Below are 18,110 nucleotides of genomic sequence, written 5' to 3' on the forward strand. Positions count from 1 at the left end.
GTGAGCTACAAAGCTCTTAGCCAGCCAGCTGGGCAACAGCTGTCTTCTCACATCTGGCTGCTGCATTGCCTGTTTTTTCTGCACCTGAAGTTCATACCAGGATGCTGTCATTGCTTTAGAATCTATGTTTACAGAGTCACAAATATAAATATTTTATAGTAGGCACTTGGTTGGATATCTAGCTTGTAGGCATGTTGTGGAGGTTGCTTTTTCTTTCCAGCTAAATAAACTATCTACAAGAATCTGGCTGGTTTCCTTGTAAGATTTCAGTGATACAGTCTAAAAATAAGGAAGCAGAATTTTTACCAACCTGAAAATCATAATTTATAAAGGTATTTTGAAATAGATTCCATTCATTCTGCCTTAATTGGTAAAAACAAGAAAATGGTGAGCCAAAACCTGAGAGAACTTGTGTTGGTGACCTGCAGCAGTTCTTGCCGCCTCCTTCCCCTACCCTACGCACAAACGCTGCGTATGCTGGCAATACCAACCTCATTTGCTACCCGAGTGGTCATTTTTTATTACTAGATTTAGGGAAATAATTTAATAACCAAATCTAATTTGGGCTAAAGCATTCATTAAGTGGAGAGCTGACCAGCTCATCCGTGATGGTTTAGAAAAGTAGGTATAGCCTGCTATGAATTTTCTTAGTGTTTTGTTTGTTTTTTTTTAATATTGACTAGTGCATGAAGCTTCTTTCTTGCTGATTTTATAGTATTTTAATTTGAGGTCCAGTTTTTGGTTGATGGAATAAATTCCAAGAGAGATGTGCACCATTACATGTGTATGTACAATTTGCAGCTTAGAAGTTAAGGTGGAATAACATGAATGCAAATGTTCCTTATTTGCGAGCAGAGTTGGCTTCCTTCCTCTTCCTATAGCAAGAATATGTCCTAGGAAAAAATTTCTGTATCTGTACTTTAAGCACTTAAAAGTTTTCTCATACAGAATTTTATTTGCCACAAGATTGGACATGAAAATGCAAGGTTAGTAATGAATTTATTGGAAGCTTTCAGTGAGTGATCCAATTTGCAGCTGACCCAAGCATAGCCTTCTGTTGTGAGGAAGGGAGTTGCCTTGCAGAAGAACCTTTCCTTTGGAAAAATACCCCAATAAACATGACGATGACGCATTGAAGTGCAAAGGTAATCTTCGTCCTTGTGTTAATGAACTACACAGTTTGATTGTTAGCTGTAATATTTTTTCACTGTACTGTGTAAAAGGTTGGGAAACTGTACAATCCTGGTGCTGCAGAACTGTCAAGGGTATTAGAAAATTGTGATGGTTGAGTAGACAGACAAAGCTGATGGGGGTTGGGAGGCAGATACATGTTTTCATTATAGGGACCCACTCTTTCAGAATTTTGAGAGTGGTAATAAAAGTGGCCTTTTTTTCTCCCCCCCCCCCCCCCCCCTAATATGCCACTGACCCTAGAAGTATAAGCAGTTACTGTCTTCATAGACCTGGGAACAAGAAAACTGTCTTTTAAATCTTGTTAATTTTTCAGAGCACGGTTCTGTTGTTGCAGACCTATTTGAGCCCTGTGTACAGGGCATTTAGTTAGCAAGAGGCCAAGAACAGGGTGTGGAAGATGTTAAAAGTTTAGTGTATTCAAAATGATGCTGATGTTAAACTTGAGATCACCTGTTCAGTATGATTTGATGTGTTTAATGCCAATGTTGAGTTTTACTTTTTTTTTACTGAGTAGATGGCAGAGTCCTCCAAATAAACAAAATTGCCTCCTCTCTAGCTGAAGTGTCGAAATAACCTTACTCAGATAAAACTGTTTTGTGGCAAACAAAAGGTGATTCAGAGAACTACACCTGTGCTGATCGCATAACAAAGCTAATTAATCTTTTTAAATTAGATGCTCCTTAAAATTCAGCATGATAAAGACTGAAGGATTTTTTTTTAATGATTACTTTTAGAGGGCACTGCTCTGACAAAGAAAACTTTTACTGTCTGTTTTCTTGCATGGAAGTGAGTAAGCAGGAATTACTGCCTGGGATGCTGATCACTTGTTTATACACTCTAACTGCAGAAAATGAGAAATGAAATGAACAGTTCACAGATACACTGAGAAATGAGTGCTTGGGACAGTGCAGGAATGTAACTTGCATGTTAATTTTTCAACTTCACGTTCTATTTTAGATGTACCAGCTTCTGAACTCTCTGCAAACTAGAACCCCTGTAGCGACAGGGGTGTACGTCCAGATTGCTGCTGGTTTACCACTTGGCTTTACAAGTAAAAGCAAGAGCCTTTCAGGCTTACTGTGTTTTTTTTATTCACAGCAGGCAATTGCATGGGAAGATGAGGTTGGGAAGCTGCAATATTGATCAGGCTATCTTCTCGGCAACCTTGTTCACAGCAACTTTGTGGTGCTTAGGGTAAATGGAGTATTAGGGCTATAGAAAAAGAACAAAAGGAAGGTTACTGCTGGCCCTTCTTGGCAGCAATAGCTGGGTGCCTTTTAAAAACAGCATCTGTTGTCATGGAGCTTCTGAATCCAAGGCCGGTTTCTGGCACCATGATTTTCTCATGGCAAAAAGTGTTGTCCTGTCCTAGCCTTGGGGGAAGAATAAATAAATGAAGGCAATAGTCTTGGCAGCACTTGTCTATTATTGCAGCTAAATGACTGAACTGCAGTGGGAATGGGACCAAAGGGAAACCTTTTCTTCACAGAAAATCCTGAATTTTAAAGCTGGCATCCACCATGGTCTGCAAAATATCTTTTATAAGAAGGTGTTTGACATTTGGAGAAGGATTTGGAATAGTTTATATAGAACTTGCTTTCCTCTGAGTCAGTGATGTTTTGAAGTTGAAATAGAGACCTGAATTCCTAATCTCAAGGTTTTTGGAAGGTTTTCCAGTAGTGGTTTGTTTGTGTTTTGAAGCCCATTTTCCTCTTCTAAACTTCAGATATAGTTAAACAGTTTAACACACTTATTTATCATTTCCTGAAGCAGTCAGTATTGTACTAAACAAGATATTTAGTAATTTATTTGGCATTGATTATGTTAGTTTAACACTACGTTGCTTTGCTGAGCTTTTGGTATCTTAAAAGGTGATATTTTGATTGCGTAGAAATATTTATGCTTGATTTCATGGACAAAAAGTCTACTTTGCTTCCTGATGAGATTTTTTTGTTGTTGTTCTTAGATAGTTCCAGTGACTGAAGTTTTAAAAACTTGCTTGGTTTTACTTTTGCTTTGTCAACTTACTGAAACCTAGAAACAAGTGATGATAGAAGTGGCTCAGTGCTTCCGAAGCAGGAAAACAGCGAGCCTCAGTGCTTTTATTTCTACATGACATTTTTAAAGGCAGGAAAGCATGATTACCCCATGTCAGAAAGCATCTATAGGTAAGCTCTTCTGCTAGAGATGGGTAAACTCTTTGGGCTGAATAATTTGCCCTTCAGGTCCTTCCTTAAGAGTCAGCTCTGTTTTGATACAGCCTGATTACTGTTATTTGAAAAGTTTCAGGCAGCTAGTGAATAACATTTCTGCATATTAAGTATCACACAGTAATTTCTGTTGCTTCACCCATCTGTTTGTGTTTTCTCCACCCGTGCTTAGTGGCTGTTGGGTCAAGGATTAGGGCTCTTGCAGGCAAGTTCAGATTGGCCTTGCTGGTAGGGCCCCAGGGTAGGATGTTGCAACTGCTGTGACTCTGCTATTAGAAATTACCAGCCCCAAAGCAGAGTTATTTTCTGTCCTTCTGGTGTTTTAGGCTGCCCGCAAAGAGGGATCTGTGTTGAGGCACTAAAGCTGAGCAGGAGCGGTTGAGGCACATGTGTGTGGTTCTGCAAACTCTGTGTCAGGCCAGTGACTTCGAGCAGGGGTGTAATGACACCTTGGGACTGCTGCGGCTTTTCTTCAGCAAAGAAGAGTCAGAGCCCTGTCATTTCAGGGTTTGTTTGCACAAGGGAGGGAGCCCTCATCCTTGGGAGTAGCTGCGGATCTGCAAGTATAATCATTGTATAATAAAGGGACACCCGAAGCCAAAACTTGGAGTTTGGAACAGCCTTTGGAGCCCTTGCAAATTCTTTTCTAGAAGCCCTTGGATGGTGGAGTTGTAAACACCAGTCATCTGTGCAGGACTTCCCCCCACCCCCACCCCGTTTTACTCTTTAAAGCATCGTCAAACTCCAAAAGAAGACAGACTTCTTCCAACATTGCCCCTGCAGGCTTGTGTTGTGTTGTGTTTTATATAAAACTCTTTCTATACAACCCCCCTAAAACATTAATATAGTGCCTGTAGGCTTATGGTGTTTCATATCAGTGCCACAAACATAACAATCAGGAAATTCTAAATGTTAAAAGTTTAATATATATTAATACTACTTTGAGGTTGTTTTTACCTAGAAACTAATGCTAAAAGAAAAAGATTTTTTTGTTATGACAGTCCAGGGTGTTTATCTGCTAATGAGTGAAACTTCTCTGTAGACACTCGTCATCTCAATTTAATAACATGTATTTCAAAATCTATTTCTTGACCTTATCAATACAGTAACAAAATTTTAATTTTTCCTCTTTGTAGTAATACTAACCTTTTTTAGTCTGTAAGACTGCATGAGAATTCAGAGACTAACTATGGGGGGTATGAAGAGTCTGCTTTATTTCAGCATTAGGAGTATGTGGGACAGATGATTGACAGTGCTAAAATTTGTAATTATAGTGTGGATTCTTTAACTTTTACTCATTAAACTAATTTCTTAATTATTAGAAAATTCATTCTTTCTTTGAAATTCTGCACTTCTGGAGATGCTGCACTATATTCCTTATAATAACAAGGTGACCAAATTGCTGCTTTTATTGCAAAATTTGACTTGAATGACAGAATTGTACTTAGTTCTTCCAAAAGAGTTAAAAGAGTCCCAGAGCAGTAGGGGAGAAGTGCGGACCTGATCACGATTGCCATAATTTAGGCCTCTTCCTTTAAATTTGCTTATGAGAGAAAGTTTTTATTTTCCAGGAAGAAAGAAAGTAGTTTCCACGCAGTTTCCCATTTACTCAATGGGCAGATTTTAGTTTGCTGTAGTACTATGTTTGTATTGAAGGATTATAGTGATGAGAAGGTGGGTATGATGGCTGAAGCTAGTGAGTCCTCCTGGAAGGTCAAATTAAGCCTTCAGTTAAAAACTTGGCACTTTCCTTGTGAATACAATTGTCTGCTAATCTGGGATGAATACTTTTCATGGCCAGCTTTGTTCTTCAAGAGCAAGACCAGTGCCTGTGGTAGGTTGAACCTGTATACCAGTCCAGAACAAAGCACACTACAGTGGTGGGAGTGCTGGAGAAGCTCTGGGGGAAATGACTGACAAGCTGAAAAGGGCATGGCATGAACACGCAGTACTGAAAGTACTTGGCTTTCTGCTACAGAAACCCAGGGAAGAAAAAATAAACCCCCATCATAAACCCCAATCTTTGTTAAAGAGGTTTGCTCTCACTAAAGTTTGTATTGGAGAACTTGCCAGTGCCCAAGACTGGAGAGCAGAACAACTTCTGGGTGGATAAATGTAAGGATTTAACCCTGACATAGACCGATGGTAGCATGTCAAGGGTGGTTATGCTGCTACTTAAGCTACTTTTGTTTTGGTTGGAACACCTTTCCCTGATGTGGCTCACCACATGGTTGCAGAAGTGATGTGGGAGGGAGGAGAGGGATCCCCCCTACAGTGGCTGTGTGGCTTTGTGCTGGGTAGACATGGCAGCAGAGAGGTGGCTTCAGGGTGCTGGAGGCAGCAGAGAGGGCAGGTGGGAATGGGGCATGGTCTTCCCTTTCCACTGGTGTGCAGCTTTAGGTGGCTGACTTTGTGATGCTAGGTGAGATGTCTTTAAAAAAAATTCCCGTAGGTATAAAGAGCAGTCTTGATCCAGGGTGGCCCTACAGGCGCAGTCACACAAGCTGGGTTAGGAAGTGGAAATGAAGCATGTGAGCTCTGCAATAGCACTTGAAGGATTAAAAAAGATGATGGGAACTTTGGTCAAGGTGCAGTTCTATTTCTTGGGTTTTTCCCTCTCTATCTTGGTGCAGTTCCTTTTATAGCCAAGTATGTGTTCCCTCAGAGACCTTTGGACTTGATTGTTCTTCTTTCTCTGCATGACAAAGAAGGTGGATTTACTCCAAAGAAATATTTCAATGGCAGCTGCTTAGACAATTGTTCCTATGTTCTTCTGGTCTAACTTTTTTTTGTGTGTTTTGTTTTATAGACACAGATGAGGACACAGTGAAAAGGTGTTTTGCCACGTTTGAAGAGAAGTTCTTCCAAACCTGTGAGAAAGAACTTGCCAAAATCAACATTTTCTATTCAGGTAAGGTGCTTATTTGTGTATATTTGTGGAAAATACAGCAACACAAAAAGAGTCTGGAGCTCCCAAACTTTCAGAATAACCACAGTGGTCATGCAGGTCTACCATCAGGTAATTATAGGGCAGGTTTATATGGGAAATTGCTCTGGTTTAATCACAGATGTGGAGCTAAACCATGGTATTTGAATGGAGGGAGAACGAAGGGCAGGTGATTTCACTGCTTTGCAATAGCATCCTGCTGAACTTTATGAAGATGCTCTTAAAATTAAGTGGCAGCTTACATATAGGGCACAGTTTCTCAGTTTATCTAAGGTGACAGTCTCCTGTGCATGTTTTTGGCATCCTAAGCTCCCTAGCTGGTGTTTCCTGAGCTTGTGCAGGAACAGTCATCATGGACTTGCCCATGTATAGTAATTTGACCGTCTTGATGTGTCCAACGAGTTTTTAAGCACTTAACTCTTACTCAAACTCTTGCAGCTTCCTGGAGTAGATCAGCCAGTAGCAATTTGTCATTGGCTGTGTATAAAATCCTGTTTAGTAAACTGAGTAAAAATGTAATGGTGGTAAGAGTAGGGATTCCTAGGGGTCATATGTCAAAGTGCTATTGTTTGTTGTTTTCCCTGAGAAAGTTTGCTCCCCCCCCCCGCCCCCGGTGTTTTGAAAATAAACTTCAGAATGGGATAATCGGAAATTCACCCTGTAATATTGCTACAAAAGACTTAGTAACAGTGTGCTCCAGTTCCACCCACCATTACACTTCAGCTTGTTGTCAGCCTCTTTTGGTAAGGTTTAAAATGGGTTTTCAAGTAGACAAGCCGTTAAATATGGATACAATGATGCATTGACTTCTGCTATACTTTCTCTTAACATGTTGATTTATTAACTTGGTGCTATAAACAGGCTTTTGCAGCCAATATGGTAGCCTTTTCTATTTCTGATTTTAATCTGGTAACAAAGTTGAATTTTGCAAAATATTTTAATAACCATCAGGTGATGACTTTATTGCTAGCAGAATCTGGGTTGTGAACATGAGAATAGCTGAAAGGATAATAGATGCAATAACTGTGCACTGCAGCTTGCGTCTATTCAGCTTCCATCTAGGGAAGTAAACCTTTCTTGGGCTGGCTGCGCGAGCTCTTCTGGCTCCCTGGAGTAGTGGTGTTTTGCTATAGCCACAGTGGGGGTAAGGACAAGGGCAAGGGGCAGTCTGTAGGTAGAAGCGATATGTTTTGTTAGGCCAGCTGGGTTTTACACTTTATAGGCATTTTTCTACATGCAATTCATATGTACCTAATGCAGAACAATTGTTCTCACTTTTGTTTCCCTGTGAGATCTTCTGTTTCTATCCCAGGTCTTGGGTAAGGCTTTTATGCTCAGAAACTTGTCTTTCTTACTTTTCTAGTTCTATCAGATCCTGTGTACTAGTAGCTAGACTCTGTGGAGGAAGTTCTGTCAATTCAGATGCACAATACAGATTATAATTTTCCCTAATGAGGACCTGCTAGCACACATTCACCCACATATACGTACCCATTCCGGCATTGTTTAAAATGGCGTTAATAATGCAGGGTAGGGTTTTTTCAACTTGCTGTCATTTCAAAAAGTTATAGGAGAGAATACATGTAATTTGAAAATCTCTTGTGATAAGATTAAAATAAGTCTTTTATTTTCAGAAGAGCAACGTGACTTTAATAGTATGGAAACCCATTATTAGGGTTATTAATGTTAAGCCACATCAAGAAATGTTCCATCAGTGGTTCCTCTTCTTGATCATGTCAGAAATATCTCACATCGGACCCTGTTGTAACTCCAGGCATGTGTTGGCTTGGATTATGACCTGCTACATCCTATTTATTATAGGCTTATTATATGGTTTATTACACGCTTGTCTTTACAACAATAAATATAGTCCATTTTCAAGAAAGCTAAGCCTTCTGGTGATCTCTGCTTCATTTCCTTGTCATCTTTCCCTGCGCTGAGGGATCCTCAGTGAGCATTGCCAGGGGCAAATGGATTGCCCATGGACAACCCCATCCTCTGGGGATGGGCTGCTCCCAGACCCCAGCTCCTCCCCAGCTCCCCGGAGCACTGGGGGTTGGAATGCCTGCTGCAACATGCCTTTGCCTTTCGCTGTGTGCTTGGATAGTCGGCTCTCACCAAACATAGCCTTAATTCCCCAGACCATTATCCTAGCTCGGTAGGAAGGAAAACTGCCATTAACTAAGTCTGATTTGATAAACAGTTTGTGATTATTTGGGCTACGCTCAAGAAAATCTATACTCAATTGAAAGAAAAAAGAATAGCAGTAAAATTTTCAGATGGTTCCAGTAGAGGAACGCCTGTTCAAGTGCTGTTCAAGTTTTATTTGTGGCCAGTTTTGGTTTGTGTTTGGGATTTTCTAGGGGGGATGTTTGTTATATTTTAAATTAGCATCATCAGGATCTGCTTGGGCTACTGTTTAGCTAGTAACATTTTTGTGGTTACTTTAGGAGCTGGTTTTATTATTTGTAGGAAGCCGTGGCTTTAACTTGGTAAGCAAAATATTGAACATAATACATACAAGTAGGAAAAGGAAGGAGTGCTAAAAAAGCCTGCCTAAAATGCCCAGAGCCCTGAGCCAGGTAGCTGTAAGGAGATATGGGATGTTTGATTACCTCCTGTCTGGTGAAACAGCTTTTGATCACAACCATAACCATGTAAACTGGAACTTGGGGGGAAATTTTACTAGCTCCTTGGTGTGATAGTTTTGGGGTTTTTTTTTCATGATCCTTATGTGTGAACTTTTCTTTAAACTTGGAAAATGGAGTCAAAACCAAGTTGGAATTGCATAGTTGAGGTGGTAAGTCTTTGGATGGTGGTTTTTAGTCAGGATCTAGGAGCATTTTTTGGGCAAAGCTGCTTCTTTATTGCAAGCACTTTTGTTGAAGTCTGCCTCTGTTGGTTTCAGATTTCTCCTCGGTCTTTACTGTGAGATTACACTTGAGCTGAAGACTCAGTGGGCATCTCATCATGCAAAATGCTGCAACGCAACAAGAGTGGTTCCAGTTTCTAAGTGTATGCTGCTTTTTTCTAAGTTTTGAGTGGCATATTTTTCTAAAAGTCACTTTTTGGAGCGCTAAATTAGTGATAGTAGTGAATGTCTTTTCAATTACTTTGAAGTATGTTGCAAACTGAGAAATTAATTTCTACTCTGCTTTGCCGTTTCCCTAGGGAATTCCCTAGGAGGTTTTAAGAATAGCAGCACACATTTTGTCTTATTTTGCTTTCGCAATGAATCTTGATGATAAAATCATACCTTAAGATAAATGATTTGTGGACTGGATAACTGGAGTCAGTGCAAGAGAGAGGAGAAGAGGGTGGAGGGAGAAGGGGGCAGGACGGCCATTTCTCAGGAGTGGCAGGTCATTACAGGATGGGTCAGTTGCCTTTAAAGCCTTATCCTCAGAGGACTGCGTCCTCCCCTATGGATGGAGAGGGCTGTATAAAAGACAGCACATGGCTCTCTTCAGCAGTGTATGGTAAAGAAGAATGTATTTGGACATGATGCTTTTTTTATGGATGTTGCTTTGCAAACATAGGAAAACTGCAGCCGCAGTTCTATAACTATTTCAAAGCATTCTCTTTTCTTTAAATATTGTGTTATTAGGCTGATGGATTTTAAGATTTTTCTGGACATAGGGACAATGGAACAGTGCTCTCAATTGAAAGATGTACATTTAAACTCTTCCATATTTAATAATTTGATCCAAAAGAAATCTCAGTGTATCACAGATGGTTTAATATGATGTTTTGAATATAGAGAAAGTGAACTTGAGTTTTATTTCACAGAATCACAGAATCAATTTATTTCAATAAATCACAGAATCAATTTATTTCACAGAATCACAGAATCAATTTATTTCACAGAATCACAGAATCAATTTATATGAAGGCTTTTGATTATAACACTACTCTAACAGATATCTGTTACTACTTCCCGAGAGAGTTCCCAAAGTGGGGAGAGATTATTTTTTTTGCAGTCTGACCTTGTGTGTGTTAAATATTATGTGGTTGCAGGCTCTGGGCAGACACTTCTCACTGTAAGCTGCATTGCCTCTGTTTAGTGGAGTCCTTGCAGCTGTAGAAGTTGTCAGAGAGGAGTTTTCCTTTCCTGTCTTTTTAAAACCTCTTACTTTAATGAAGTTTATAATCAAGAAAGTTACAGAGAGTTTCAGGCTCTTCTGTACTTGATTTTTCCACATTGATCCCCTTTTTCTGTTCGGAAAGGCATGCTCCTTCTGGAAAATATCTTACGCAGAGCACTGTAAAATTATTTACAGAGAAGTTTTGCTCTTAAAATTAACCAGGATTGAATAAGACTGAAGAAAAGGTCAGAATTGCTCCCATAAGAGTAAATCTTAGTTCTGGGGAGGGAGCAATTGAGAATTACCATTAAGTTGTTATGTAAGATACTAATGAAGAGAATTAAATTGACAGCCAGGAGACTGTCGGGCAGAGCTTTGGGTCGTGGAGGGATCTTGGGGCTCTGTGGTTACTGGTGCAGGGTTGTGCATCCTGCTGGGTGGAGGTGACTCCAGTTCCCAGCCGTCTGCTCCAACACTGTGAACCTGCTCGGAGTCTTCCTGGCCACTGCCACCGCCTGAGGTCTGCGATGGTGCTTATCAACGGAGATGCCAAAGCTGTGACTGAAGCCGTAGCGGGTGGGGGAAGAGCCTGGAAGGAACTAGTTGTACAGAACAAAGAGAAAGATAATGGTATCAGTTATGCTGTTTTTAGCATTAAAAGATTGTTATTTAGCCAAAAAGATTATTTTCTGAAAGTACATAAAGCAGCGTGTTTAAAGGAACACCTGTTTCATAATTGAGATGTGAGGAAGAGAGACTGACTTGTTCTGAAAGCGCATCAAAATGATATTTAAATTCAGGTTGACTGTCCCTTTAATCACTGAATAATGAGGCAATACTTCTAACCTGCGTGAGCCTAAACTGAGGAAAAGAGGGATAAATTATTACAGCGGATCATGTACAGCAGCAAGTAGTGTTGTAACTCCTGATCAAAGCAGAAACTGTGTTTGTCTGTCACCGGGAGCTTGGCAGAGGGGTTGCATTGCTCTCTGAGCAACAAAATTCAGTGTCACATTTGAAGTGTGGTTTTTTCGGTGTTTTTTTTTTTTTTTTCTTTGATTTCCTTACTGTCATATAAAAAGATAGTAAACACATAGTCTTTCTGTGGGTGCACAGATATGAAAAATGCTTTCCTTACTAACTGTCAAGTTTCATAATATTGTCTAACAGGTTTTTTTCTAATGCTTTTTATGCATTTGCTTTATTTGAGAAAGGAGAGCAGCTTTCCTTTGCATGCAGAGTAGACGTGTGGTCACTGCTTTGGTATTTGGATGAGACCCTATCTGCCTGGCTGCCTCCAGCTGCATCTCTGCCAGCGTGGGAAGGCCTGACCCTGTGTCCCTGTGCTAGTTTATAGCCCCTAGGCACAGGGGCAGCCGTGCAGGTTGGGCGGCTTCTATCCGTAACAGGTATTCATACAGTCCTGGTATGAGCATCCTCTAGAAACCAGATCTAGGGTGGAAGTCGAGAAGTCTGAGTTCATGTCTAATGCTGCTTTAGTCTGTGCTGAAGGGACAGACCCTTGATTTTGACTATATTAAGTCAAAGTTTCTTACAGGACTAATTAAGACCTGTCTGACATGACAGCTTTTTTTTTTTGGAGAATGTGTGTGTTTTACATAAGAGTGCATTAAACCCTTTAACAAGAAGGAGCTTCATAAAAGAGAAATATGCAGAGTTGCAGAATTTAATGCTTAGTGGGGGAAGGCCATGCAGTAGGTTATTCAATGAAGTGCTTTTTACCTACAGGCATGTTATTTGAGGAAAAGGTATAGTGCTTTTTATGGGCTCGGTAGGCAAGTTGCTATCCTCTCATCTGACTTTTCCCTTTCCTTACTAACAGAAAAGCTTGCAGAAGCTCAGCGCAGGTTTACTACTCTTCGGACTGAGTTACAGTCAACTTTGGATGCACAGAAAGAAGCCAGTGGGGCTTCCACACTGCAGCGGCGCAGAAAGCCGGTCTTCCACCTGTCCCACGAAGAGCGTGTCCAGCACAGGAATATCAAAGATCTGAAATTGGCCTTCAGCGAGCTCTACCTCAGCCTCATCTTACTGCAGAACTATCAGGTACCTGCAAAAATAGGTGGTTTTACAAAGCCTTGTGTGTAAATGCCTCTGTGCTTTGTGTATCCTTGAGGTGCCTCATTCAAGACAGTTTTTAATTTGTTTTTTTTTATTTTGGGGTCCCTAAACATTTTTAAAGGAAATGCAGATGCCTAGCAGCTAGCAGCATACATCTTGTTACTTTTCATTGAGCTAGAAATGCTAAGCTGACCTGCAGAAGGACCTTCCTTCTTCCTTTTCTGGGCTGGCTGACCCCACACCCTTGGCCCAGGCATGGTCAGGACACGAGGTTGCATCGGGGCCTCCTGTAGTGTGTTGTTCTGTGCAGGGCTGGGGCTGGCAAGTTGGGGAAGAAGCTCTTTTATCTAATATTTGTAATGAAACTTGAAATACTAATGTACTGTTTCCTCTTGGCGTTACCATGGTAGTAACCGTGACCTTGCTGTATCAGAATTTCTTGTTAAAACATCCATTAAAAAAAAAAATGTTTTTAATTCTGTAGGATACAGGCTTGTTTGCCTTGAAGTATAAAAAAACAAATCTTTAGTTGTACTTGGATTTCTGGCATGAAAGGGCATGGTAGATATTGCAGATACTAATTTTGTTCCAAAAATCAGAAACGGTTAAGGTCTTTTTTTGCCAGGCTAGCTCTCTTGGTGTTAAATACTCTGAAATCCTTTTAAATGTCTTATTGTGGGGCTTTTTAGCTTGTTAAATAAGAATGTTTGACCTTAAATTCTTTAGCTTAAATTTGCTACATGTGTATTTAGATCTTTACCAGCATTGTACTGGAGAAATTTAATAAACAAAATTTAATAAACAGAATAAACAAAATTCACCATAAGAATTACTTGAGTATCACTCTGTAGCATGGACAAAACTTAATTCTTCCAAAATTCTGAGTGCTTCTGAGTACCTCTCCTAAAATGATGTTATGTCCTTGAGCACATCTGCATACGCTGCCAACACTTACTCACTCCAGATGCCTCAACTGGAATTACCTTGTTTTAATACTGGGTTTTCAGGTTGGAAAAATCTTTGTCCAACTTGTATTGGAAAAAGCATTAGCCTGCGTTCAAGGGGAGCTCTCGGGGATCTGTTGAGACCACCTCTTACGAACATTATAACTACTTATTTTCATTGGTTGAACAGATACCCCTCCATGAGTCCTGAACACAGGTTTTATAGTTGCAGAAACTGTTTATGGCTTTCTCAATAAAGCCCTTTAACTACTAGAGGTAGTTTCTAGTTCAAAATCCTCGGAAAGGTAAAGTATCCTTTGCTTTTCAGGTATGGAGAGAAGCAGTATTACCTGCTGTGATTCCTTCACTCTTAAAAAAGGAAAGCTTTTACTGTTGGTTACAAAAATCACTTCTGAGGCTTGATGAAGAACTTAAATAGGGGATGACATAAGTCATTCCTTTGAAAAATCTTTTCCTACTTGCACACTTACATTTTTGCTTTTTGCTACCATGAATCCAGGTCCTTTGTATGTATACTAAATATTGGTGTAAAACCCATCTGGATTTGATAGCTTTCACAGTTTCCAAAAGGACCAGAGCTTCTTTGTACAACATAACTTCAAAGAGAGAATGAGAACGTTAGTTCAAATTGGTTTTGAAGTTGAAGACAAGGAATACAAGTACTAAAACAAACATAAACCCAAATCCCAGAGTACTACTCTTAATCACTTCTGAGCTTAGAATATAAGAACTAGGAATATTCAATGTCTTGCAGTTTCAGAGAGGGGAAAACAGTAACCTGGTGGGAAGATGATGTAGCTGAGGCCTTCGTGTAGGAGATAAAGTGAAGGCACCAGCAAACTCCTCAGTCTGTTAGGACTGAAGCAAGAGGAAAAGTTGCATGCGTTCATTCCTAAGGTACACAAATCAAACATCAAGTGAATCTATAACTTATCTCCAGGGCAGCTGTTACTTTTTTTAACTTACCAATGATTAAACTTCTGATAAAATTAACTTATTGTTAACAGTAATATATAATTCTAGAGTATGTACGTATATAAATAAATCTGTTTATTTTAAATACTGTGTTTTAGAACAAAGAAATCTTGAGAAATTAAGTATATAGTATATACTTATATATAATATAGTACACTCGTGGAACAGATAATGGAGGCTGAATTGGTCTTAATAAACTGCTGTGCATTTGCCTTGCTGGTGCATTTCCTGATATGCTTGTATATGAGCAAAGATTTTTGAGTCCACTGTTTGATCCTACTTGATCTTGCATAATATTATTGCGCAAGTTGCACTGTTTGGTTTTTTCACCTTTAATGACAAAACATACCATTAGTTGATTCACTTCAATGGATTCGATTAGTATCCAGCAGAAATGGAAGCCGGGCTTGGACAAAGCCCCTTGCCAAATAAAAGCATCATGAATAGCAAGAAATACAAAACTTCTGACTGCATAAACAATGTTTGACTGTTTTGTTTCACAGTTTCATCCCTGCGTGTTCCTTGTCAGAAGTACCACTGTAACCAACAGTGTTTTTATTGTGCACTTTGCGGTTGCAGAATTTTTGCAGCCAGAGGATGGAACGCCGCTGGAGAGGTGCTAGGGTATCTGGTGTAACTGTGACCAACCTGCCAAGGCACACCAGAGTTAGGCTGTGGTTGCACACGTGGCAAATAACGTGATGTTAGTTCAGGCTACAGAAAAATCTCTGACCAAAATCATCATTTTGTTGCACCTTTTTAATTTCAAATTTCTGAAATAGTGATCTGCTCTCCCTGGAGTGGAATGCTGACTTTTCCAATAGAAAGTAATTTAAAGGCTCTTGTCTGCAATAATGCAGATCGTTAATGCGTTGGCTTCCTGCTCCTGTCTCCCTAGCCTCATTTCCCCACCTAAACGATAGGGGTCTGGTATTAAATCACTCTAAGCATAATTACATTGAAAATAATTTCAGTGAGTAGTTGGCGCCTCTCCCCAGGGCATTGGATTTTGCCGTTTTCTCTGTTTTTCTTTCCAAGCTACTTTCTAAGCTTTTTTAGAAGTGAATCTTGCCATGGTCTGTCTGCATTCCTGCTGTTGCTTGAATGAAACATTGAATCTTTTGAGTGGTGTTTTCTGTATAATGAAACGCAGGATTTCAGATGCATCTTGTCACAGCAATTGCCTGCAGTGCGATGAGCTTTGCCTATCTTAGTTACTGTGCATTAGAAGTGTGTTGGGTCAGGGCTCATATATAACTTGGAAATCAACCGTTACTTCATGTTTTAATGCAGCATCATGTGCTTATCTAGACAGACAAACGTGGGAGAGTTACATCTCCCACATCGGCAAGCCTAAACTAGTTTTGCAGTCATTGTGCAATGTACTCTATGGAAAAGGATGCTGTTACGGGGATGCACTTGTCTGGATTTAATCTGCAGCATTTAAAACTCACAAGTTTTCTGTTGTACAAGGATTTCCCTTCTATACTGCACTTATCTGGAGAACTTGATTCGAAACCAATGTAAAGTTTAAAGAAACTGGAAATCGGTAGCCTAGTTTCAGAAGGGAAAACACCTTGAAGGAGTGGCAATGACTGTGAGAGTTAGGGGAAAACATAGTCTTTCTGCAGCTTTATATTTTTGTTAAGAGTTCGTTACAACTACTGCTAATCCAGAGACCAGTTGCTGAGTTGCAGTACCTGGGATGTATGCAGTAGGGTGTACCCAGACAGAGGGAGTGTGTCTTAAAATAACTTCAAGTATACAAGTTTTGGGTATGTCCAAAGGTTATTTGTCTTCAGTGAGGTTTCATCAGGAATGTTGTCGCTTCCTGCAGTAAGGAGGAAAGTGGCAGTGATTTGGCTTTTCAGGGCATATGAGGTTTAGGTAGTTCCTTGCAAATAAGTTACCTCTTTTTATGCCTTTGAGTCCCACTTTTTTTTTCTGTTATTTGCAAAGGATATGTATTACTTCTAATAAAGTAATAACTCAAAAACTTCCTGAAAATAGATGCAATAATTTTGATCCTTCTTACTAACTATTCCTATTTTGCTAGCGCTGGAAATATAACCGTTTAACTTTCTTGGGAGCTGACTGAGGTTAAAAGCCAGTAACTGTTTTCCCTTGTCTGCAGAACCTGAACTTCACTGGCTTCCGCAAGATCTTAAAGAAGCATGACAAGAACTTGGAGACGGCACGGGGGGCAGAATGGCGGGTGGCCGAGGTGGAGGTGGCACCCTTCTACACCTGCAAGAAGATCAACCAGCTTATCTCCGAAACAGAGGTAAAGATGCTAATCTGGGCACTGCTCCTCTTTTAACTAGAAAACAATGTTTTCTTGTTCACTACTGATTTCTGTAATGTTTTGCCCTCTCTATAGCTTGTATTCACCACCAAGGCAGCTATTAATTGATTTTGAAATGCCACCGATTTCTGGCACTGCTTACATAAATTTGGGTGTTCTCTTCAGCTGTAACTTTTCACTCTGAAAAGCTAGTGCAGCATTAGTTTGTATTGTGTAATAACTTGATGCAGTGTGGTGAGCTTTTCATATCTTTGTTACCCTGTATTAGAAGAGTAGTGGGCCAGGGCTCAAATGTAACTTGGAAATCAACTGCTATTTTTTTGTTTGTTTGTTGTAATAGTACCGTGTGCTTATCATTAGAATGAACTTCTGTGATGTGTATCTTTATCTCCTTAGGAAGTGGTGACCAATGAGTTAGAAGATGGAGACAGACAGAAGGCTATGAAACGTTTGCGTGTTCCACCCTTAGGAGCAGCTCAGGTGAGAGGTTGAGTTATATAGCAAAGCTGCTTCTCCAGCTTGTCAAGGTAACAAATTAGATTCAACATTTGAACAAAGTAGTGAAAATAATTGATGTGAGCATGCTCCGCAAATTGTGAGGGAGCATGGTCGCGTAATCTGCTTTAGTTCCAGAAGATTTGGAAATAGCTTGCTTACTATTCCTAATGTGTGCAGACAAGGTAATGAAGGGATGACATAAATAGTAAAAGGAAATTTGTGCTAATAATAACATATACTTAGTGTTTGTGTGGTCTGGAATATTTTTCAAAGGGCGTTGAGATGCCCAAGCTCTGTTTCAACACAGCAACAACATAGGCAAGAATATTATGCAGCATTTTCGTTTAAACAAACCCCTCATTTCAAGAGCAAGAGTGCAATCAGAGATCAGAACATTGCATCCCTGATTTTAAATCTACACTGCAAATTAATCTGACTTTGCCGATAACCTATTTACTCTGCCTTAATTCCACCATTGCTTTGTTCACAGCCTGTACCAGCCTGGACTACATTCAGGGTTGGATTGTTCTGTGGATTGTTCATTGCACTGAACGTCACTGTCATACTTTCAGGTGGGTATCCTTGGCTGGACCTGGCTGGCTGCCATACCTTGGTTTGCATATGTTCTCATCACTTAGTGAGGGCCTGGATCCAAACTGGGTTGGTCAGGATGTTCTGGGTTAAATCAGCCTGAGTCAGATCACGCTGTTGTGAATTATTAGTTCTGCTTAGTAACAGGTTGTGGTTTTTCTCATGTTATATACGCAGATTTTGGACGTTGAACGTGTTATGGCTTGTTCTCCTGGTTTCCTCCTTATTCTTGGAGGGGTATTCTGGACGTGCAACATC

The 18,110-nt window shown here is 40.0% G+C and overlaps 1 protein-coding gene across 1 annotated transcript in view; it reads left to right on the plus strand.

The window, feature by feature from the left end:
• Positions 1–18,110, plus strand: part of XPR1 (xenotropic and polytropic retrovirus receptor 1) — a 116,162-nt gene that overhangs the window by 66,337 nt on the left and 31,715 nt on the right. Inside the window, exons 3-7 of the mRNA XM_075507963.1 lie at positions 6,214–6,315; positions 12,280–12,503; positions 16,593–16,742; positions 17,160–17,243; positions 17,752–17,833. Coding sequence (XP_075364078.1) covers positions 6,214–6,315; positions 12,280–12,503; positions 16,593–16,742; positions 17,160–17,243; positions 17,752–17,833 — 642 coding nt within the window. The remainder of the gene's footprint in view (positions 1–6,213; positions 6,316–12,279; positions 12,504–16,592; positions 16,743–17,159; positions 17,244–17,751; positions 17,834–18,110) is intronic.

Source organism: Mycteria americana, chromosome 7 (genome assembly GCF_035582795.1).
Source record: "Mycteria americana isolate JAX WOST 10 ecotype Jacksonville Zoo and Gardens chromosome 7, USCA_MyAme_1.0, whole genome shotgun sequence".
Lineage (NCBI taxonomy): Eukaryota > Metazoa > Chordata > Aves > Ciconiiformes > Ciconiidae > Mycteria > Mycteria americana.